At 34.6% G+C, this 26,107-nt stretch overlaps 1 protein-coding gene across 1 annotated transcript; it reads right to left on the minus strand.

Annotated features, from left to right (window-relative positions):
• Positions 1 to 19,322: 19,322 nt before the first annotated feature.
• Positions 19,323 to 24,921, minus strand: LOC124980035 (cytochrome c, testis-specific). The gene is made up of 2 exons (XM_047545135.1): positions 24,753 to 24,921; positions 19,323 to 19,471 (listed from the first exon to the last, which is right to left on the minus strand). The coding sequence occupies exons 1-2, from the start codon at positions 24,919 to 24,921 to the stop codon at positions 19,323 to 19,325; spliced, it is 318 nt and encodes a 105-aa protein (XP_047401091.1).
• Between the last annotated feature and the right edge of the window lie 1,186 nt (positions 24,922 to 26,107).

Raw genomic sequence — 26,107 nt, forward strand, 5'->3', positions numbered from 1 at the left:
ATTCAATGAAATAATATCAGAAAATTTCCCAAATCTGAAGAATGAAATGGAAAATCAAGTCCAAGAGGCTTATAGGACTCCAAATACACAAAATTACAACAGACCCACACCAAGGCACATTATAATGAGAATACCTAACATACAAAATAAAGACAGAATTTTAAAGGCTGTGAGAGAAAAGAACCAAATTACACTCAGGGGGAAACCAATACAGATACCAGCAGATTTTTCAATCCAGACCCTAAAAGCTAGAAGGGCCTGGAACAACATTTTTCAAGCCCTGAAAGAAAATGGATGCCAACCAAGAATCTTTTTTTTTTTTTCTATTGTAAACAAATGGGATACATGTTGTTTCTCTGTCTGTACATGGTGTAAAGGCATACCATTTGTGTAATCATAAATTTACATAGGGTAATGTTGTTTGATTCATTCTGTTATTTTTTCCCTTCCCCCCCACCCCTCCCACCCCTCCCCTCCCTCTATACAGTCCTTCCTTCCTCCCTTCCTGCCCCCCTCCCTAAACCCAACTCCAACCCCAACACTAACCCCTCCCACCCCCCATTATGTGTCATCATCCACTTATTAGCGATATCATTCGTCCTTTGGTTTTTTGAGATTGGCTTATCTCACTTAGCATGATATTCTCCAATTTCATCCATTTGCCTGCAAATGCCATAATTTTATCATTCTTTATGGCTGAGTAATATTCCATTGTATATATATATACCACAGTTTCTTTATGCATTCATCAATTGAAGGACATCTAGGTTGGTTCCACAATCTGGCTATTGTGAACTGGGCAGCTATGAACATTGATGTGGCTGTATCTCTGTAATATGCTGATTTTAAGTCCTTTGGGTATAGGCCAAGGAGTGGGATAGCTGGGTCAAATGGTGGTTCCATTCCAAGTTTTCTAAGGAGTCTCCATACTGCTTTCCAGAGTGGCTGCACTAATTTGCAGCTCCACCAGCAATGAATGAGTGTACCTTTCTCCCCACATCCTCGCCAACACCTGTTATTGCTTGTATTCTTTTTTTTTTTTTTTTTTTTTTTTGCGGTACTGGGGATTGAACTCAGGGCCTTGTGCTTGCGAGGCAAGCACTTTACCAGCTGAGCTATCTCCCCAGCCACGCTTGTATTCTTGATAATCGCCATTCTAATTGGGGTGAGATGGAATCTTAGGGTGGTTTTGATTTGCATTTCTCTTATTACTACAGATCCAACCAAGAATCTTATACCCAGCAAAACTTACCTTCAAATTTGATGATGAAATAAAATCGTTCCATGATAAACAAAAGCTAAAAGAATTTACAAAAAGAAAGCCAGCATTACAGAACATTCTCAGCAAAATATTCCATGAGGAAGAGATGAAAAACAAAGAAGCAAATCAGCAAAGGGAGGAATTACCCTAAAGGAATTGTCAAATAAAGGAGGAACCAAGTCATGTCAAAAAAATAAATTAATTAATTAAATTAAAAAATGAACCAAATAACCGGGAATACAAACCATATCTCAATAATAACCCTGAATGTTAATGGCCTGAATTCATCAATCAAAAGACACAGACTGGCAGATTGGATTAAAAAGAAAGATCCAACAATATGTTGCCTGCAAGAGACTCACCTCATAGAAAGAGATACCCATAGACTAAAGGTGAAAGGATGGGGAAAAACATACCATGCACATGGACTCAGCAAAAAAGCTTGGGTATCCATCCTCATTTCAGATAATGTGGACTTCAAGCCAAAGTTAGTCATAAGGGATAAAGAAGGACATTTCATACTGCATAAGGGAACCATAAATCAGCAAGACATAAGAATCATAAACATCTATGCCCCAAACAGTGGCTCATCCATGTATGTCAAACAAATCCTTCTCAATTTCAGAAACCAAATAGACCATAACACAATAATACTAGGTGATTTTAACATGCCTGTCTCACCACCGGACAGATCTTCCAAACAAAAATTGAACAAAGAAACCATAGATCTCAATAACACAATCAATAATTTAGACTTAACAGACATTTATAGAATATACCATCCAACCAAGAGCGAATACACTTTCTTCTCAGCAGCACATGGATCCTTCTCTAAAATAGACCATATATTATGCCACAAAGCTAATGTTAGCAAATACAAGAAGATAGAATACCTTGTATTCTATCAGATCATAATGAATTGAAGTTAGAAATAAATGAAAGAGTAAAAAACAGAAACTACTTCAACACCTGGAGATTAAACAATATGCTATTACATGATGAACAGATAACAGAAGATATTAAGAAGGAAATTAAAAAATTATTAGAGGTAAATGAGAACAAAGAAACATCATATCAAAATCTCTGGGACACTATGAAAGCAGTACTTAGAGGAAAATTTATTTCATGGAGCGCATTCAATAAAAGAAGTAAAACTCAACAAATAAACGACCTAACACTACAGCTCAAAGCCCTAGAAAAAGAAGAACAGATCAACACCAAAAGTAGTAGAAGACAGGAAATAGTTAAACTCAGAGCTGAAATCAACGAAATTGAAACAAAAGAAATAGTACAAAAAATTGACAAATAGTTGATTCTTCGAAAAAATAAACAAAATTGATAAACCTTTAGCCACACTAACAAAGAGAAGATGAGAGAAAACCCAAATCACTAAAATTCGGAATGAACAAGGAAATATCACAACAGACACAATTGAAATACAAGACATAATAAGAAGCTATTTTGAAAATCTATACTCCAACAAAATAGAAAATTTCGAAGACATCAACAGGTTTCTAGAAACATACAAATTGCCTAAACTGAACGAGGAGGACATACACAATTTAAATAGACTAATTTCAAGTAATGAAATAGAAGAAGTCATCAAAAGCCTACCAACAAAGAAAAGTCCAGGACCTGGAACTCAGCCGAGTTCTCCAAAACCTTTAAAGAAGAGCTCATTCCAATACTTTTCAAAGTATTCCATGAAATAGAAGAGGAGGGAACTCTCCCAAACTCATTCTATGAAGCCAATATCACCCTGATACCTAAAATAGAAAGAGACACATCGAGGAAAGAAAATTTTAGACCAATATCCTTAATGAACATCGACGCAAAAATTCTTAACAAAATTTTAGCAAATCGCATCCAAAAACATATTAAAAGATAGTGCACCATGATCAAGTGGGTTTCATCCCAGGGATGCAAGGTTGGTTCAACATCAGGAAATCAATAAATGTAATTCACCATATCAACAGACTTAAAGTCAAGAATCACATGATTATTTCAATAGATGCAGAAAAAGCATTTGATAAAATACAGTACCCCTTCATGCTCAAAATACTAGAAAAAATAGGGATAGTGGAAACGTTCCTTAACATTGTAAAGGCCATCTACGCTAAGCCCATGGCTAATATCATTCTAAATGGTGAAAAACTTAAAGCATTCCCCCTAAAATCTGGAACAAGGCAGGGATGCCCTCTTTCACCACTCCTATTCAATATCGTCCTTGAAACTCTAGCCAGAGCAATTAGACAGACCAAAGAAATTAAAGGGATATGAATAGGAAAAGAAGATCTCAAACTATCCCTATTTGCTGATGATATGATTATATACTTAGAGGAACCAGGAAATTCCACCAGAAAACTCTTAGAACTCATAAGTGAATTTAGTAAAGTAGCGGGATATAAGATTAATGCTCATAAATCTAATGCATTTTTATACATAAGTGATGAATCTTCAGAAAGAGAAGTTCGGAAAACTACCCCATTCACAATGGCCTCGAAAAAAATAAAATACTTGGGAATCAATCTCACAAAAGAGGTGAAAGACCTCTACAATGAGAACTACAGAACACTAAAGAAAGAAATTAAAGAACACCTTAGAAGATGGAAAGATCTCCCATGTTCTTGGATAGGCAGAATTAATATAGTCAAAATGGCCATACTACCAAAAGTGCTATACAGATCCAATGCAATTCCAATTAAAATCCCAACGACGTACCTTACAGAAATAGAGCAAGCAATTATGAAATTCATCTGGAAGAATAAGAAACCCAGAATAGCTAAAGCAATCCTTAGCAGAAAGAGTGAAGCAGGGGGTATCGCAATACCAGATCTTCAACTCTACTACAAAGCAATAGTAACAAAAACAGCATGGTATTGGTACCAAAATAGAAAGGTGGATCAATGGTACAGAACAGAGGACATGGACACAAACCCAAATAAATACAATTTTCTCATACTAGACAAAGGGGCCAAAAATATGCAATGGAGAAAAGATAGCCTCTCCAACAAATGGTGCTGGGAGAATTGGAAATCCATATGCAACAGAATGAAACTAAACCCATGTCTCTCACCATGCACAAAACTAAACTCAAAATGGATTAAGGACCTCGGAATCAGATCAGAGACCCTGCAGATTATAGAGGAAAAAGTAGGTCCAGATCTTCAACATGTCGACTTAGGACCAGACTTCCTCAACAGGACTCCCATAGCACAAGAAATAAAAGCAAGAATCAATAACTGGGATAGATTCAAACTAAAAAGATTTCTCTCAGCAAAGGAAACTATCAGCAATGCGAAGAAAGAGCCTACAGAGTGGGAGAAAATCTTTGCCAATCATACTTCAGATAGAGCACTAATCTCCAGAATATATAAAGAACTCAAAAAACTCTACACCAAGAAGGCAAATAATCCAATCAACAAATGGGCTAAGGAAATGAATAGACACTTCACAGAAGAAGATCTACAAGCAATCAACAAACATATGGAAAAATGTTCAACATCTCTAGTAATAAGAGAAATGCAAATCAAAACCACCCTAAGATTCCATCTCACCCCAATTAGAATGGTGATTATCAAGAATACAAGCGTGGCTGGGGAGATAGCTCAGCTGGTAAAGTGCTTGCCTCGCAAGCACAAGGCCCTGAGTTCAATCCCCAGTACCGCAAAAAAAAAAAAAAAAAAAAAAAAAGAATACAAGCAATAACAGGTGTTGGCGAGGATGTGGGGAGAAAGGTACACTCATACATTGCTGGTGGGGCTGCAAATTAGTGCAGCCACTCTGGAAAGCAGTATGGAGACTCCTTAGAAAACTTGGAATGGAACCACCATTTGACCCAGCTATCCCACTCCTTGGCCTATACCCAAAGGACTTAAAATCAGCATACTACAGAGATACAGCCACATCAATGTTCATAGCTGCCCAGTTCACAATAGCCAGATTGTGGAACCAAACTAGATGTCCTTCAGTTGATGAATGGATAAAGAAACTGTGGTATATATATACAATGGAATATTACTCAGCCATAAAGAATGATAAAATTATGGCATTTGCAGGCAAATGGATGAAATTGGAGAATATCATGCTAAGTGAGATAAGCCAATCTCAAAAAACCAAAGGACGAATGATATCGCTGATAAGTGGATGATGACACATAATGGGGGGGGTGGGAGGAGTTAGTGTTAGGGTTAGAGTTAGGATTAGGGAGGGGGGCAAGAATGGAGGAAGGAAGGACTGTATAGAGGGAAAAGAGGGGTGGGAGGGGTGGGGGGAAGGGAAAAATAACAGAATGAATCAAACAACATTACCCTATGTAAACGTATGATTACACAAATGGTATTCCTTGACTCCATGTACAAACAGAGAAACAACATGTATCCCATTTGTTTACAATAAAAAAAAAGACCTGTTTGAAATGTCATATGCTCTGTGAAGTGTTCCCTGCTTCTATATTAAAAAGCTCTGCTCTGTCCTCCTTTCACATACTTTGGTCAAACTGCTAATATAAATCATTTAACACTTGGTTTTTACTCAACCCCACATGATGCACTTAATTCTGAGTTTAAAAAAATGTTTACATTAATCACATTTTAGTATTCCTATATATTTTTTTTAATTTTTTAATTTAGAAATTTAAACTGCTCTGTGCAAAAAACCAACTCGTATTCATAGGTATATTCAAGATTAATAAGTACCTGGAAGATAAATTTTTAAAAATTTGAGAGCTATCTAGGTGAACAATAATGATGCATATAGTTACAGAAAAATAAGCTTCAATATCATTCCATAAATATTTTAGATATATTTTCTTTTAAAATGAATAGAGAACTTGATTTCAAAAAAATCAGCAATGAAGCATCTTGTTGAAGAATGATTTGTTGATGACATACATCAATTGGCTTTTAATTGCTAAAAATATTTTCTATATTTTTAAAGACTCAAACAGTAGAATATGGATAAATTGGATATTTTACAAATCCCTTAAGTCTTCATAAAGGTAACTTTACTAAAAATATAACCATTGTGTAATGACCATCCCTTGTCTCAAAGAACCCATACCTTCCAGTTAGGAAGATAGGACATTATATTTAAATACAATTGATAATATAAGATACCATTGATGGAATGTGACAGTCAAGGAAATTTATGAAAGAAACTAGGTATTTTTGGATACCATATGAAATTGTTTATACTCAACAGCAATCCACAATTAGCATTGAGAATGTAGACTTACGAATAGAACAAAAGGAGGAAAATTGGAGGAAAAAATCAACAATAGATCTTAATTAAGGTTTTAATTTAGGGAAGTAATATATAAGAAGGGCAGATATAAACGTTAAACACTGGTACCTCTCTTCTTAATTACCATGCCTTCATTCAGTAAATCAAAAATAATCATTCTAGGTACCACTTTACTTACCTTATAGCAAATATTTTATAAGCATAGGAAATAACACCTTATCATTTAAGAAATAGTCTCCATTTGTCTCATCTGTTATTTAAAACTTGATTCAAAGATGAACTATTACTCCTAAGGATAACTTTCACAGCAACTAATAACAGAAAACAAACATGTCTACTCTGCTTTATTTTTTGAGTGACCATGATAAGTGAAAGATTAGAACAAGGCCAGGAACCTCTGCTTTCAAATAAGCATTTTAAAAAATATACAAGTTACTCATAAAATATTTATAATGTTTTAATGTCAGAATTTACCTTTCCTGAACAAATATATCAAAATTAAAGAAGTTTTAACCCTGAGAGACTACAAATCTCTCATCAAATTGATCTTAAAAATGTGCAATATAATGTAGAATAATAGCTAACATAATTAGTTATCATTCTAGAAGCTCTAAGTACATCACTTCTATGTATTATAAGAACAGCTAAATAATGAGTTCTGTATATTATGGAACCTATGCATACAAGATAGAACCTGATGATAGGTACTTCTCCTGAAAGATTTTCTCACTTGTATAAATGCTTTTTTCAGCACATAACTTACTTTTTAATAAGACTTTTATATGTGCAGGAAAAATTTCTTTACCACCTATTTTACCACCAAGACCAGTCTACATCTTATCAGATATCAACATTACAGAGAAAAAAGAAACCTATCAATTGGGCAAATTATTAAATTCATGCTACAATATAGTAATAAGATAAAGAATTTGGTTAGTTTCAGTCGCTCATCCAAATATTCTTTTGAGCCCAGCAGAATGTGTCATTTGCTAACAAGGTCCAAAACAGGTATCTCTCTTGGTCAGGCTGCCTTTTCCTGAATTTTTTCATCCATCTGTTCAGATTGGGTTTTACCAAATTTCACAGAAGAAGATCTACAAGCAATCAACAGATATATGAAAAAATGTTCAACATCTCTAGTAATAAGAGAAAAGCAAATCAAAACTACCCTAAGATTCCATCTCACCCCAATTAGAATGGCGATTATCAAGAATACAAGCAACAACAGGTGTTGGCGAGGATGTGGGGAAAAAGGTACAATCATACATTGCTGGTGGGGCTGCAAATTAGAGCAGCCACTCTGGAAAGCAGTGTGGAGATTCCTTAGAAAACTTGGAATGGAACCACCATTTGACCCAGCTATTCCACTCCTTGGCCTATACCCAAAGGACTTAAAATCAGCATGCTATAGAGATACAGCCACAATAATGTTCATAACTGCTCAATTCACAATAGCCAGATTGTGGAACCAACCTAGATGCCCTTCAATGGATGAATGGATAAAGAAACTGTGATATATATATATATATATATACACACACACACACACACACATATACATACAATGGAATATTACTAGGCCATAAAAAATAATAAAATTATAGCATTTGCAGGCAAATGGATGAAATTGGAGAATATAATGCTAAGTGAGATAAGCCAATCTCAAAAAACTAAAGGACGAATGATCCCGCTGATAAGTGGATGATGACACATAATGGGGGATGGGAGGGGGGCAAGAATGGAGGAAGGAGGGACTGTAAAGAGGGAAAAGAGGGGTGGGAGGGGTGGGGGGAGAAAAAAAATAACAGAATGAATCAAAAACTATTACCCTAGGTAAATGTATGATTACACAAATGGTATGCCTCTACTTCATGTACAGAGAAACAAGATGTATCCCATTTGTTTACAATAAAAATGAATTTTTAAAAAAAGTGATCACTTTCACACTTTTTTAAAATTACAGTGCTCACAAAAGGAAAAGTCTCACAAAAGGATGCCAAGGTTGAAGCTCATTTGCATTTCTATAGTAATAAAATCATACTTTAAATATTTATCAGAGACTATTCAACCCTTTGTAGGGAGATTCCCCGTAAAGTGGGAGTGGTGCTTTCTATCACACGGTCACAGTGAAGGCCATGATGGGGAGCCTCAGGCACAATGTCACCTCTGTAATAGTCCTTAATGATTTTAGGTTGACCTCAATTTCCCCATTTTTCATATTTCAGTAAATCTGAGCCTTGGTGGGGCAAGTTTTTTAACTTCTCTTTGCCTCCATTTCTACATCTGTAAAATGATACAATTTCCCTAATAGGATCGTTGTATTAAATGAGTGCCCATGTAAAAAGTACTTAGAACAGATACTGGCACATGGTCTGCTCTCAGTAAGTTAGTCATTCTGTTATTTTTGTTGTTATCACTATTTTAACCACCAATCCATATACCTAAAAGAAATACAATTTTAAAATACTTATAATATTTTAAAGAAAATAAATAATGAAATGAATAATTATTTTAAAAACCATAGTTTCTGCTAGTTGGGGGTAAAAAAAATCTCTATAGAAAAAATAGAACTCAGTGGAACTAAATATTTGAAGGAGCATAATTTTGGCAGGAAAATGAACCAATCTGAGGAGTCATACAACAAAAACAAAACTCAAACAAAAAATGCTACTTAGAAAAGTGACACACCTGCTTCTTGAAAGAACTGGCGATGCTGGTTTCCACAGTGGCCAACAATGTACATACTCAGGGAAGTCATATATATCAACACAAATTCTATCAGAAAGTGTCAGCATTACTTCTCCCTGTGACAGTTGTTCCCATGCTTTTTGACAGATCACACAACTAATAACTCCACATTCCCAAAATACAAGCAAAATCAGTTTTCCAGTAACTCACTGTGTACAAAAATGTTCCTCCTTCTGTATTTTCATAAAATATGAAATTTACCAATATAGAAAAATGTTTCACAGATTTTGATTTTCCATCTGACATAATTTTAGTAACTATGAGCTATCCTTCCAAATTTTTTTAATGAGGATAATATATACTCGTAAAAATTTAAATCTAACAAAATCACACAAAAGAAAAAGGAAATTCTCTATATCCATTTCCTAAGAACACATACTTATCATTGTGGTTATGTATCAATAGACAAAAAGCAATATATATACTCTCTTACACACACACACAGGTGTGTGTGTGTGTGTGTGTGTGTACAGGAAAAAAGCACAAAACTGACCTACTCTATAAAAATGATCATGTATTTGCTTTCTTTAGTCAAAAGTATATTATGGAATCCTATGTTAGAACAAATAACATCTTCAAATTTATTAAAATCCATAATCAGTTTTTTTATGTTCAAATAAAATTAACACTCAAAGAAGACTGTGCTTATTCTATTCAGAATTATAAAACATGGAACTTTCTTTTCTAAATCAAAATTTAACCTCTAATGACAACCTCCTTTACTGAGAGTCTCAGATATAATAGTATAGAATCTTCTAGTCCTCACTATCAAAGAATCTCAGGTGCCTAATTATTTCATGCTTTATTTAAAATTGAATAGTAATTTGACTATTATTGTAAAATTGGATTTTATGATGGTTTGATTTTTCCCTCACATATCATATTTAGAGAAATAGTAGAAGAACAGGGATAGTGAGAACAAAGCTAACAATGTGACAAGCCAGAATGCAGATATGAGTAAGGCTGACATAGAAGAAGGCAGGCTTCAAGTAAGTATAGAAACCAGAAATGAGAACACAGCAAAGTTGACACCTAGACTATGACTGGTCAGGGAACTGGATAAGTCAGAGCAGTGAGACTGAGTTCAACAGAGCGCTTGTATGAAGTGAAAATATGAGGTAAGAAAAGGCATGTACATATTTTATGATATATGGCATTTTGCTTACAACTATTCACCACCTTCTCCCTCTAAAACAATGACGTACCACTGTCATGTAACTTGCCATTCCTCCTTGTCGGAGGATTATATGTTCTCACATTGCCATAAGACATGACCACTTAACAAGTTTGGTCAATGGAATGTGAACACACATAATGCATGCCATATTGTGTAGAAGCTTTATGAAACATCAGGAGTTTTTTCCAAGGCTCTAGATCTTTCCCTTTGCTTCAAGAATGGAAAGTTCCATACAGGTATTTCTTTAATCTGGGTTCCAGAATGAAAAGATACCTGAAGCAGAACCACAGCTTACATTCTATGTGAATGAGAAATAAATGTTTTGTTTTGGCAAGACTCTGTTACTATTGTAAAGTTGGTCAGTACAGAAACTGGTAGCTAGAAGTGGCACACATCTGAAATATGTAGTGCTATCTTCAGTACCAAACAAAAGATGGCACAAAAACTGCTATCAGGAGCTAGAAAAATGGTAAGCAATGTTATGCAGGAATAAAATAGTTGGTGAAAACATCACCTGCAATAACTTTATTTATGACTTCCAAGCATAAATACCTGAAAACATAGTTTATTGAGGGCATCTTTAGACATCAGATACCACAATGCCCAATAAATATTTATTGAATAAACTAACAAATAGCCTTCCACTGTAGCTGGCCATTCTTCTTATGGAAGAGACGAGCATACGTCTTTATTTTCCATTTCAAACATAATACAGTCATGATTTTCACATACTATATTAAATACCATAACAAAAAAGGATAATTAACCAAAAACAAGCCTCTCAGCAGGACTAATACAGAAAGATTTTGATTCTGTGTGATTTTTTTTTAATAAGACAAAGTTAAATGTGAGGAAGTAGGGTGATGGTAATTTAGTGTATGTACCTCAGATTGGTCTATGGATAAAGTCAGAATCCCACATAAATGTAGGGGAATCAGTCAATGGTGGCTCATGTCTGTTATCTCAGCTACTCACAAGGCTGAAGTGGGAGGATTGCACACTGGACATCAGCCTGAGCAACTGAGTGAGGTCCTGACTCAAAAAAGTAGGAAAATCAGATGCTGGGGAATCAGGTCCCAGATTCTAGTCTCAGTTTTGAGGACTAACACTAACTAGATATTTAATTTTGGATAAACCTCTGGGCCTCAGTTTTTTTCAATTTTAATATGAGAATATGGCAATCATCAGTTCTCTAATGTTTTCCAGCCTCTGCATCCTTTGTTACATGTCAGGGCTGAGGAAAAAAAAACATGTGGAAGCAGTAGGGAAAGTGTCTCATCCTTCCTCAGTCAGAATGATTGTTTTAATACTGAATAATTTCTTTGGAGGAAGACTGCATTTAAATAAATAGTTCTGTACACAATTTGGGGGAAAGCTGGGAAGAAAATGATCCAGGAGGGGATGGCTAATGTATCAGAGAAGTCACTAAGACCACAAAGGAAAGTTGGTAAAGAAGATTACGGAAGATTTTTGGTGTTAATCAAAGTTATCCTGACAATTGTTAAAGGCAGCAAGGAAGATCTTGTTGAATAAGGGACTATTGCAAATAGAATTTTTTGGAAGGTGAAAGAGATCAAATTCAACTATAAATACAAAAAGAATGGAGAATTACAGTCAAGGAGCAGCATGTCACTGATTGAAAAAATACTAAGAGGAAACATCTGGGATATGAGGAATTCTGGGTAAATCATTTGGACAAGATTCTTGCTGAACACAGGTCAAGCTGATCAGATATCACGAGTGGGGATTTTTGCTGATTTAGCAGAATTATTGCTAAAATTGAATTAAGTGGGCTAGGGACAGAGGCGAAGATCCAGGGCCTGGTCAAGAAGAGGGCTTAGAAAAACCTGACTTGAGTTTGATCAAAGTAGACTCTTTGTTATCAGTTTTGCATTCAGTGATGGGCTTAAGATTGTTATAGGTCAACAGGGCAAATAATTGCAAAGAAAAGATGCAAGCAAAACAGGGAGAGCAAGGACAAACCTGTCAGGGCAAACTAGTACCTGTGTTGTCTGTTTCTCATCATTTCAAACCTAGATGATAGGGACAACTGGAAGAAGTTGGCCCCCGCTCACCTGTTCCACAGTAGCCTATACCCCTCACCTAAAACTTCAGAGAAGCTGAAAGAGAAGGCCTGCCAAGAATTGGAGGAGATCAGAGATCCAAGATGGCAAACTAGAGGAAGACTGTGTTCCTTGTTGCTTCATAACTTGGGTTTCAAGCAGAGGAAAATCTGTTTCTCTGTGAGGCAGTCTTTGCTGCTTATTGATTCCCTGCTATTTTCCCCTTTTGTCCACCTTGATCACCCGCAGTCTGCCAGCATATTGACTACTTTTTGCGTGCAGATTGCTCACTGATTGCCGCCTATCATCCACCATTTGCCCTTTTGCCTGCCTCTTGCCTGCCCATCACCTGCCTTTCACCTACCCATCACCCACCGCCCAAGGTCTACCTGCTGATTGTCCTCCAGTAACCAGCAGACTGACCACAGACCGCCAGCTGCCTGCTGTTGCCTGGAAGTCCACTGTCACAGTACCCACAGATTTGGTTACACATGGCTGCCGCCATTTTGGGACAACAGCCAAGACCTGCAGGAACCTGGGTCCAACTGACCACGCCCTACCTCCAGGACCCCTCAACCCAACCAACCACGCCCTGCCTCTAGGACCCCCGGCCCTACCAACCTCACCCCACATGGACTCAGAGCCCATTGGAGTTGCAGCTCCCCATTTGCCAACATGTTTGGAAGCCAGTGTAGCAATCTTGGATTATCCTGGAAGCAGAAGCTCCCATCTTTAGGGGAGGCAAATCCCACCATCAGGTTCCTGGAGGAGACTGGAAGTTCATTGTCAGGTACCTCTCATGCATCAGGCTACTGAAGACTGGAAGGTTTGAATAGTATATGACTGTTATAGTGTAGATTTTTTTTTTCTCCTTTTTGAAAATTTTTAAGTTTTAATTTTTTTCTTGCAGTATTTTCCTTTTGTTTACCTGTTTCCTCAGTCTCTTTCTCCCTTTTCTCATGCTAACAACCAACTTCTTTTGATTACACTTTCACTCCTCCTGTGGTCTAGAACCTCTATATACTCTTTTCTTATCCCATTAACAGTTTCATCCTACACCCCTCCTCATCTTCTTTGTCCTTCATTAGAAACTGCTGACCTCATTGCAAATCTGTTTGTTATATTATAGATAATAATTAAATTCATCCTCTCTGTTTATTATGACAATACTGTTAACACCTTCATGGGGCTATTTGGTTTAAGGCTGCGTATTATCTGTACTGGGTGCTTCTAATATTGATCTCCCCCTTAAAGAAGTTTTGGAAACCTGCAGGGTCACTATAAGTTTATAGGGGGGAAACTGTAATACCCCAGATCTGCACTGCTTGAAGGGAAGATATGTGAACAACATGAAAAAACAAAAGGGAAGAAAGTGTTCCAAACAAACCAAGATTCTATAGTAATAGAATCCAATGACAGCATAGTAGAAGAAATGTCAAAAAAGGAATTCAGAATATACATAATTAAAATGATCCTCAAAGCTAAGGATGAGATAAGAGAACAAATGCAGGCAATGAATGATCACTCCAATAAACAGTTGAAAGAGCAACTGCAGGAAGCAAAAGATCATTTCAACAAAGAGATAGAGATTCTGAAAAAAAAATAAACAAACAGAAATCCTTGAAATGAAGGAAATAAAATAAACCAAATAAAAAGCTCAATGGAAAGCATCATCAACAGACTAGATCACTTGGAAGACAGAACCTCAGACACTGAAGACAAAATATTTAATCTTGAAAATAAAGTTGACCAAACAGAGAAGATGGTAAGAAATCATGAATGGAACCTCCAAGAACTATGGGACATCATGAAAAGAACAAATTTAAGAATTATTGGGATTGAGGAAGGCACAGAGTACAAACCAAAGGAATGAACATCTTGTTCAATGAAATAATATCAGAAAATTTCCCAAACCTGAAGAACGAAATGGAAAATCAAATACAAGCGGCTTAAAGAACACCAAATGTACAAAATTACAACAGATCCACACCAAGGCACATTATAATGAAAATGCCTAACATACAAAATAAAGATAGAATTTTAAAGGCTGAGAGAGAAAAGCATCAGATTACATATAGGGGGAAACCAATATGAAATGCCAGCAGATTTCTCAGCCCAGACCCTAAAAGCTAGAGGGGCCTGGAACAACATATTCCAAGCTCTGAAAGAACATGGTTGCCAACCAAGAATCCTATACCCAGCAAAACTAACCTTCAGATTTGAAGACAAAATAAAATCCTTCCATGATAAGCAAAAGTTAAAAGAATTTACAAATAGAAAGCCAGCACTATAGAACATTCTCAGCAAAATATTCCATGAGGAGGAAATGAAAAACAATGTAGATCAGCAATGGGAGGAACTAACTTATAGGAAAAACCAATCAAAGGAGAAACCAAGTCAAACTAAAAACCAAAAATAAGCCCATATGACTGGGAATACAAATCATATCTCAATAATAACCTTGAATGTTAATGGCCTAAACTAATCAATCAAAAGACACAGACTGGCAGATTGGATTAAAAAGACCCAACAATATGCTGTCTTCAAGAGACTCACCTTATAGAAAGGATGAGAAAAAACCTACCATGCACACGGTCTCAGTAAAAAAGCAGGGATTTCCATCCCAATATCAGATAAAGTGGACTTCAAGCCAAAGTTAGCAAGAAGGGATAAAGAAGGACATTTCATACTGTTTAAGAGAACCATAAATAGGAAGACATAATGATTGTAAATAGTTATGCCCAAACAACAACTCATCCGTGTACATCAAACAAATCCTTCTCAATTCCAGGAATCAAATAGATTACAACACAACAATTCTGGGTGACTTTAACACACTGCTGTCACTACTGGATAGATCTTCCAAACAAAAACTAAACAAAGAAACCAGAGAACTCAGTAACACAATCAATAACTTAACTTAACAGACATATATAGAATATTTCATCCATCAACAAGCAAATAAATTTTCTTCTCAGCAGCACATGGATCCTTCTCTAAAATAGACCATATGTTATACCACAAAGTATCCTTTAGTAAATGCAAAAAAAAATAGAGATACTACCTTATATTCTATCAGATCATAATGGAATGAAATTAGAAATTAATGACAAAATAAAAAACAGAAACTACTCCAACACCTGGAGACTAAATAACATGCTACTGAATGAAGCAAGGATAACAGAAAACGTAACAAAGGAGACAAAAAAATTCTTAGAGAACAGAGGAGATAAAAAATTCTTAGAGGTAAATGAGAATGATGGTACAACATATCAAAATCTCTGGGACACTAAGAAAGCAGTACTAAGAGGAAAATTCATTGCATGGAACACATTCAAGAAAAAAATGAAAAGTCAACAACTAAATGACCTAACATTACATCTCAAAGACCTAGAAAAACAAGAGTAGAACAACACCAAAAGTAGTAGAAGACAGGAAATAATTAAAATCAGAGCTGAAATCAATGGAATTGAAACAAAAGAAACAATTCAAAAAACTGACAAAACAAAAAACTGGTTCTTTGAAAAAGTAAATAAAATAGATAAACCCTTAGCCACACTAATGAAGAGGAGAGAGAAAACTCAAATTACTAAAATTTGTGATGAAAAAGGAAATATCATGACAGACACCACTGAAATATATAACATAATTAGAAGCTCCTTTGAAAATCTATAGTCCAACAAAATAGAAAATCTTGAAGACATCAACAAATTTCTAGAGACATATGATTCTCCCAAACTGAACCAGGAGGGCATACACAATTTAAACAGATCAATTTCAAGCAATAAGAAGCCAACAAAAGTCTACCAGCCAAGAAAAGTCCAGGACCAGACAGATTCCCAGCTGGGTTTCCCAAGATCTTCAAAGAAGAACTTATACCAATAATCCTGAAAGTATTTCATGAAATAGAAAAGGAGGGAACCCTTCCAAATTCATTCTATGAAGGTAGTATCACTCTGATACCAAATTCAGATTTGAGATGATATCCTCTTTATACATTCAATTTCTATATGTATTTTAGTATAACTTACTTCTGGGCATTCTGTTTGCTAATAGACCAGTATGATAATCTTAAATTATTTAGGCTTTTAAAAATGCTTTAATGTGTTTTAGTGCTGGTACCACTTCTATGTTTACTTTTTTCACTAAATTTAGCATCAGGTGATATAGCTTAAAACTATTTAAGTTTTCATTGAGGTTTTGTTAAATTTACAAATTAATTTACACAATAATATGATCCTTCTATTTGTAGGAAGGCTATGTTTTTGCCTTCAGTGGTATTTTAATTTTAATTTTTAATAGGTCTCACATTTTTATTAACAAACATATTAATATATTTTTGTTACTGTTATATATGAAATCTTTTCTTCCATTAAATCTTCCAAAAGATTGTTTGAATATATGTAAACTACTGATTTTTATATGTTGATTTTGTACTTGGTAGTCTAATTGAGCTATCTTACTGTTTGTAGTAGATGTTAATATCTTGAATCTTCAAAAAAAAAGAATTGGAGGAGCTGCTCACTCCCCCCCCCCCACACACACATGAGCGCCAACAGATTTGTGACAAGTGTGAGTTGTACTTGGGGACCTGAACTAATCTTCTAAATGTAAAGGTTTCTGCTTGTGATTACTCTGTCTCCCCAATCTCAGGCAAATGCTTCTTATGACCAGCCCTAACTAGAACCATGCAGAGAACAGAATTCTGAGAAATACAGTTCTACCTTCACAAAATTGGCACAGAATAAAATCACCACAATATCCAGAAGTTAATTCATATACATTGATCCTAAAACAAACTTTAAGTCTCTGAGATAACACATTCAATAATAAATTCTATCATAATACAGAAACCTAATTACTATATTTATCTGCAATTTTTCCTTCAACTTTTCTAATACAAGAAACACTACTACCAGCAAAGAAGTACCTATTTCACTCTAAAAACAAATTTTATTCAATGCATTATCACTAACTGAACAATTTTTTTAAATGGAAATCTATTTAATACTTCCCTATTTTCACCCAACTACCTATCATCTTAGCTCTCCTCACACTAGCTTATTTCTACTTCCCCTAAGTTGAAAAGTATTTAAACTCTGAACATGAGGTTCTTTTACTCCTTCCTACAATGTGGCTTTTATCAATGCCAAGTTCATCTGTCAGGCTGCACAAATCTGAACTATAAATATGAATGTGAATTGAGCTCAAGTTCTTTCCTGCAGAACTCTTAGGCCTCATGCAAGTTAGAATATGAGTTATATCACCTAATTCTTCATCTTTGCAAACCCAGCTCTGCTTATAGTACACTCACTCTTAAGAGCCCCTGCAGACATCTTAGCCCTCATCAGAAAATTCCTCCAGGGAGAGAGCAACAAGCTCAGCTTTGCCTGAAGCCATTCTTGGCCCCCAGAGACACTTTTCTTCTACACAATACTGACACTGGGTTCCAAGAGGAGTATATTTTCCCCCACTTGCCAGAAGTTTTAAGAGTAAGTCTGGGGCTGGGCTTGTAGCTCAGTGTCAGAGCACTTGCCTAGCATGTGTGAGGCACTGGGTTTAATTCTCAGTACCACATATAAATAAATAAATATATAAATAAATATCCATTGACAACTAAAAAAAAAGGTCTGGGCACCAAGCAGATTAAATGGAATCTTCTGGAAATTACTGTTTTTCAACTATGTTCCCCTCCTCTGAGAACTTCTGGTTAGGGTGACTTCACAGTAGTGGTGCCTACTATAAATTGATTAATGAACATATTATTATCCTTATGATAATGGTAAAAGGTCACTAGGAACTGGAGTAGAAGACCCAAGTTTTGACTTCGGCATCACATCCTTCTATGTCTCACTACAGAGGGTATAACACACCTCTCAGGCGTGTTGTTATAAAGTATAAAGGAGATAACAGATATCTTCTCACCCATAATTACCCTCACCAATCATCTACCCACCTCTTTGGGATGAAAGCAGTTTACCTCTGTGTTCGAGTACTTCCTGGCTGCTTCAGGGGCTGCCTCACAGTACACAGAGCTCTACTCCTTTCCACACAGGCTCTGCTGTAGATCTGCCCCAACATGCTTCACTCTTAGAGTGAGGTAGAGGCTCTTTCCACATTTAAAAAGAGGGTTTGGGTTTTTTCTCCCTCTCTCTCTCTTATAAGGGTCCCTTCTATTCCTCCCTGAAGTCCAGTTTTATACTTCTCAGGATTAGCAGGGTGTTATAAAAATATGAATTTTAAAAGATTACATGTTAGATGACATGTTTATTAACATACAACATGTTTTTCTCCTTTCCTCCAGATCACATTTTATTCACCCAGGTCAATGATTTGCTTCTCTTTTTTTCTAAAAAGTACTCTTTATGTAAGATCAACTATTTGACTTCCTTTTCCCTACTTTTTTCAAGTTACTTTAAGTATTATTTATAATAAAAGGTAAACACATAACCAAATCCAGCTTAATGAAAATTAAAGCTAATGTCTGTTATATCTACGTTCAAATTACAGAGAAATAAGTATGTGGAAACTATCTCCATCACCTGCAGCAGTTGCTAGGCTTATAAAATATGTTGTGCATGCAGGGACTACTGAAGCCCAGTAGATTTCAGTTTCCTTCCCTCTCCTCCTCTTTCCTATCACCATCTTTAATGAGCATATAAAAGCAAGTTCAGGTTCTTAAGGGCATCTGATCAGACTATACATAATAAAAAACATCAACCTTTATTTTAAAATGTTAAACTTACTACAGGCTGATCAAGAAAGATAAAATATGACTTCTTTAAGTTTACAATATTTAAATTGATACTTTTGAAGTTGCAATAATATTTCAGGAAGATGTTGCCTGTTTCAAATACTGAATAAGATCTTCTCTCTCACTCTTCTTTTTAAGACCAGCAAAGATCATTTTAGTTCCAGGGATATATTTCTTTGGGTTCTCCAAATATTCCATCAAAGTCTCTTCTCCCCAGACAACACCTATAAAGTTGAAAATAAGTTTTAAGTTTGTGTAGTTTCATCTGTAGGGCTTGTTTTCTGATATGCTACATATGTGAGTAAAGGTTATAAGACTTTCGATTAAGAATATGTATAGATTCTGACTTATAAAAATATTTCAAAATTAGACTTCGCTCTTTGCCTTCTCTAGAGAAATCAATAGTCATATGTTGTTTAGGATTATCCAAAATAAATCAATGAACTACCACTCCACACATGTTGTGCCTAAGTATAACTCATCCTCCTATAATCAGACTTCCTATTAGACAAGATAAAGATCATTTAATCTAGTCTTTCATTTTGCAGATGAGTAAATGATGACCCAAAGAGAAGAAAATAATTTCCCTTAAAATGACAAAGTTGCTTGGAGTCAAGAATTTGTAACTTATATTTCCATGTTCTTTCATCGATCAATCAAACCAAGTTCCTTTTGTCCACATTTCCCATCAAAATCTGACCCAGAGAAACACTAATGTTAACTCTATCTTTGATAAAACCCTTCAGGAAGCATCTATAACCTTAAACAATATAATTAGGAGACCACCAAGGACATGAAACATGGACCAGAGCAAGTGGACACTGTGGCTAATGATTTAGGGTGAAGAAGAGAAGATTTCTCCTAAGTAGGTGACACACCCTAAAGGGCAAAACTATAACCCTATTTTGGCTCAAAAAGAACAGGGTGTATCAGCTAGCCATGAAAGTCTCCTTAAATTCAGTTTGACATCATGGAGGTCAGGGGAACCAAATTAAAGAAGAAAACAGAGACATGCTATCTCTGAAAGAAGGATCTTAACAGGTTAAAGGATAAAAGAGAAACCGCAGAAGTTGCATAACCCTTCACGAGGTGAAATAAAGAGCCAAATAACACCATCACCAAAATATACATACATTCAAACATACATCTGTATCTCTAACATATAACTGTGGGGAAAGAAGACCTCATAACTAACTGGCACACCCAGACCTTCATCCTTACTATTCAGCAAATTCTCCAAGAAGAACTGTTTTAATCCAAAGGTGAGTAATAATCAAAAAGGAAATAGCACAAGAGTATTGAAAGCACAAGCACTTAACAGTATGCACACATATGCACCACATATAAATACAAAGCAAAAATGAATATTTTAAAAGTTAAAAGAAAAATACACATCAGAAATTGTAGACATTAAGCAGATGAACTACATTCCCATGGATTCAAAGAAGGTCTTTATAAATTAAGGGTTCAATGCAGAGCTAAAAAAGGCTCAAGTAGAAAATGATAAAATAGAAAGATATAAAAATGACAGCTGCTGATGACACGGTTGGGCTTGAAAATACTGATAAAAGGAAAATGAAAATAATTAAGCATTTAAAATGATTACTTTAGCTCTCAAAGCAAAGGGAAAATGATAGATATAGAAGATATTTATATAATGAAGATCCAAGATCCACATAATTGATAGCCCAAGTAAGATTTTTTAAAAAACAAATAAAATGGAATTAATAAAACATATAAAGAAAACTTTCAAAAATAATCTGCCAAGTGGAAGAACACAACATATTCCAAGAAATTCTAAAATAGATCGATCAAGGCCCAGACATAGCCTAGCAAAGTTATTAAATTTCAAAAAGAACTTTATTGAAAGGGGACAAGAATAAAATAAAAATAAAACCAACTAACTTCCAAATGAACAAGCTCATTTCAAATAATAATTTAACATGAAGCATACAAAATCTTGAGGAATTAAAAGTGTTTTTCAATAATTTCATGCCCAGCCAAATTATTATTCAATTCAAATTCCCAAATGTTTTAGAGCATCTAATAACTAGTAAAATATAATTCCATTATATTACTTTCTTGGTGTAATGACCAATAGATAACCATCCACCAACCAAAAGATAAAGATACTGTGGTATAAGCGAGGCATGACACTTAAATGTAGAACAATGTTAACTAAGACATTTGAGATGACAATAGGCAAAAGATAAAGACTAATCCCTAATGGAAATAATTAAAAGTTTAATAAATATGGTAAATCCATGATATGATTTCTTTCAAGGTCCAAGAAAACCTGGGTTTGAATTCTTGGTCTGTCACTTTCTAGCATAGAACCCTGGGAAAATCATGAATTAATTCAAACAATTTGTTTCTAAAACCTGCTCCAATTATTACTGTACCAAAATTTTATATGGTACAATGCACTATAAATATTGCCAAAAAATTTTATATATTTTTAAAAGTATCAGTGACCCAACCTCACTAATCAAGAGGGAAATGGATATCCAAACCATATAATACCATAATTATTATGGCAATTATTTTCTAAAAAAATTAATGTTGATGAGAATATAGAAACTTTGTGCATTACTAATGAGAGCATAAAAGGGTAAAGCCATTATGGAAAATGGTACAGGTGTTCCTCAATAAATTAAACACAGAATTATAATCAAATTCAGTAATTCCACTTCTGGGCATATCCCCAAAGGAAGTGAAAGCAGAGACTCAACATGTATTTGTATATCCATGTTCATAACAGCATTATTCACAATAATCAAAAGAAGGAAAAAAATTGAGTCTCTATCTATGGATAAGCAAAGGTGCTATATACATACAATAGAATATCATTCAGCCTTAACAAAAGATGGAAATTCTGACATCTGGTACAAAATATATGAACTTTTGAAGGTATGATGCCAAGTGAAATAAGTCAGTCACAAAGGAAGAAATACTGTTAAGATTCCACTGGTATGAGATACCTAGAGTAGTCAAATTGGCAAAGACAGAAAGTAGAATGGTAATTGCCAGAGATTGTTTAATGGGAACAGAGTTTCAGTTTGAGAAAACAAAAAAGTCCAAGAGATGAATGGTGGTAATGATAACAAAACAATATGAATGTACTTAATAACACAAAGTCATACACTTAAAGATGATTAAAATGATGTTTTATATTATACATATTGTACCAAAAATTTTAAAACACACAATATAAGATTGCTATTATTATGAATTTTATAAAACTGTACTCCACACAAATCATGAGACAATCCTCTTTAAACTATAAGAATTTCCACATTCTTCAGAAAAAAATATAATTATTTGCAACAGAAATATTATACACAGAAAATATAATATGGTTGATAGTAGCCATAATTTGTATTAATATGGTTATTAACTTCTTGACTTATCTTAGTTATGCAAGTCCATATTTGGTTAAGGTGTACTAAAGAATTTTTGAAATCCTTATTTTATTTTAAATAATCTAATTTAAAATCCTAATTCAATTAACATAGCAAACTACTTATATTATCCTTATTTTATCAATGGAACTAATAAATAATAATATATTTTCAAATAAGTAAAAAATATTACTTGAAAAGTATGACTTAGAGATATTTCATTTCTAATTCTTAATGTTAAAATCAAGCCTTTTATATAGCTTTCAACCTTTGACAATAACCTATAATAAACACATCTGAAGTAAGTTTTAATATCATTTCAAATCAATGCTAATAAGTAATAAATGCCTTAAAGGTTTGGCAGCTACAGGAATAAATATTAGTTTATAACTAGTTTACAAATTAGGAATTCAAAAGTTTACTGCTGTTAACAGAATAATAAAATATTAAAATGATACTATAGCAAAATAACACTTTAAAAATTAGTCATATGAATGCAAATAATAAATGTGAGTTAAAAACTGATTTATCCAGTAGTCTATCAACCAAAAATCCTTTTTCAATAACTGCAATACAATTCTGATACTAACTGCTCAGAATCAGTATAGATTCTTCAGTGCCCAATAAGAATGCCCTCACTTTGGACACTAGTTATAAATAATGGACCTCCCAAACTTCTCACCAACTGACTACCAATTCAGGAATTCCCACAACCTCCCCAAGTTCAATAATTTTCTACACCAACTCACAGAACTCAGGAAAGCCCTATGCTTACATTTACAGTTTTATTATAAAGAACAAAAATCAGGACCAGCTAGATGAAGAAACCCATAGGGCAAGGACTGGGAAGGTCCAAATGCAGTTTCTGGGTCATATTCCTGTGGAATCAGTACTCATCACCCTCCCAGATGTGTTCACCAATCAGTAAACTCAATGGGAGTTCCAGTTATAAGTGTCCAGAGTATTTAACTACTGATGACTTATCAGTCACATGACTAAACTCCATCTCCAATCTGCATTTTTTCCCCCAAGGTCAGACTGATATCACTTTACTCAATGTCTCAATTCTCCAATCACATAGTTGACCTTTCCAGTATAGTCACCTCCATCCTGAAATGATCTATGAACTCATCATAAGTCATCTCAGCATATCTCAGGTTCTGGTCCCAGGGGCCAACAGTGATAACAAAGACATTCCTAATACTTAGGAAATTCCAAGGTTTTAGAGATTCCTGGACAGGAACTCAGGACCAAAACCAAATTCTTTATTATACAATACTGATTAACCAGCATTTCTGCACATCTGAATATAATGATAATGTGTTAATAATAACCATGTTGATATTTTAAAAGTACTAAAATATTCCTGGATCAACAAAGATTATGGGTTACTTTTAGCACAAGTAATATGTGTGTGTGCGTGTGCATGTGATACATATGTAAATCTCTCACGTGTACATCCAGGAATAACAAATTGCTTTTTAAAGATATCATAGTCTTTTCTAATAATTTCTAATCTCAGTTCTCAAATGCTTTCTCATTTACTTTCTACCCTCTTTCTACCAACAAAGAAATTGTTGAATGTACTTTTCAAACTACATAATATTCCCCTCACTTTGCTAAGAATCATTATTATAGATAGAATCTCTACTACCATTCTAATACTAAAATATGATTTGAGTTTTTTTAAATCTAGCTCACACTTTTTTCAAGATAAATGTATTGCATGAAAAAGGGGCTGGAGTTGTGGCTCAGTGGTACAGCACTTGCCTGGCATATGTGAGGCCCTGGGTTCGATCCTCAGCACCACATATAAATAAATAAAATAAAAGATCCATTGACAACTAAAAAGTACTTTTAAAAATGAAATAAAATACCCTGTACAGGAAAAAACCTATGCCATACAAGATTGCTAGTTCTTCTGATCAGAAGGATAACCAGTTATCCAATTTCAGGTCTTATGAGATAAATCAATGTATCAGTATTACAAGCATGAAGGTCCATTTTCAACAGTGCAAATTAGGCCATTATTATAAGGTCAAATTATTTGCTTTCCTCTCTGTGACAAAATATCTGAGTTTCTCCCACCACTGCTGATTTTTACCTTTGTTTTTGTTTGCATCAGTATAAGAAAATCCTGGTGCTTGTCCTGTTTTTCGGCCAAAAAGACCCCAGAGATTTGGACCTGTCTTGTGTTTTCCACCTTTTTCCACTGTGTGGCACTGAGCACATTTCTGAGTAAAGATCTTCTTGCCTGCTTCTGCATCTCCCATTTTGTTTGGCAAGGAAACCTTAAACCACAGGCCAAAGAAAATATCAGATTTGCAAAGCTGGAAACACAAAGTTATGCCATCATTTTGGCTGCAATGAATGCTAATGATATTAAGCAAAAACTAGTCATTTATAGCACATGTTTTAACATCTGAGTGCTCAAAAACACAGATATATTAGCAATCAATTTTATAAAGACTTAATCATTTCATTCATTTTAAACTTCCAGCCATAGCTACTTCACAAATTGCTACTGTAATAAACCTGGCTTTACTTTAGCCTTCAAATAATTATACCAGTTTATACAAGTCTTCTGTATTTCTTTCCTTTCCACTTCTAAAAAAACAATTATTTGCAAAAAATTATTTGAAGCATATAGGTCTAATTTTGTACTCCCTTAGTTTAAAAATAAGGATAGAAAACAAATTGGAGCAATGTTTGAGTATGATATTTATTATGTGTAATTATATGCCTATAATAATAGAACTATAAAGTTAAAAATCATATGGAAAAGAATGAGACCACAGAAAGCTGTGTGTAAAATAGTCTCATTTACTTTACACTCTTAGTTGAAAATCAGTCCATCAGACCAGATCAAGCACTACCTGAAAGTAATCAGAAATGATACTATTGAGTTCAGTCAGCACTAATACAATTTAATATTAATGTAGTGGAAAATAAATGGTTTTAAAGTAGGGAAGATCTTTGTATAGTAATAGATATATACAAGAGATTTTGTACTAAGATTTTTTGATGATGACTACCAAAAATTCTCTTAGATAACTGTCTCTTCCATCTAAAATGACATAAAAAAATAAAATCATTTCAACCTATCAAAATTGTACTTTGAAATGGTAGTGAATGCTGTATATGGGTTTTGTTTTCCTGCTGTTTTCAGTGAAGAATGAGTACAGCAGAGGCAGGGGCTGGGATGGATTTTAACACAAATTACTGTTATTGAAATCGTAAAAGTACCTAATTCTTTGGCAGTACAATCCTAAATATGTGTTTATCCATACTTCCCTACTAAGAAATAATGTTTGCATTAATCTGACAATATTGAAGAATACAGTACTGTTTAAAGTTAACTATTACTCAGAGAAAGGCTAGTGTACAATAACCTACATAACTAATATCTTTCTAATGTATTTCAATCTATGTGCAAGCCAATAAAATGTCAATAACCTA

This window comes from Sciurus carolinensis, chromosome 3 (genome assembly GCF_902686445.1).
Source record: "Sciurus carolinensis chromosome 3, mSciCar1.2, whole genome shotgun sequence".
Classification (NCBI taxonomy): domain Eukaryota; kingdom Metazoa; phylum Chordata; class Mammalia; order Rodentia; family Sciuridae; genus Sciurus; species Sciurus carolinensis.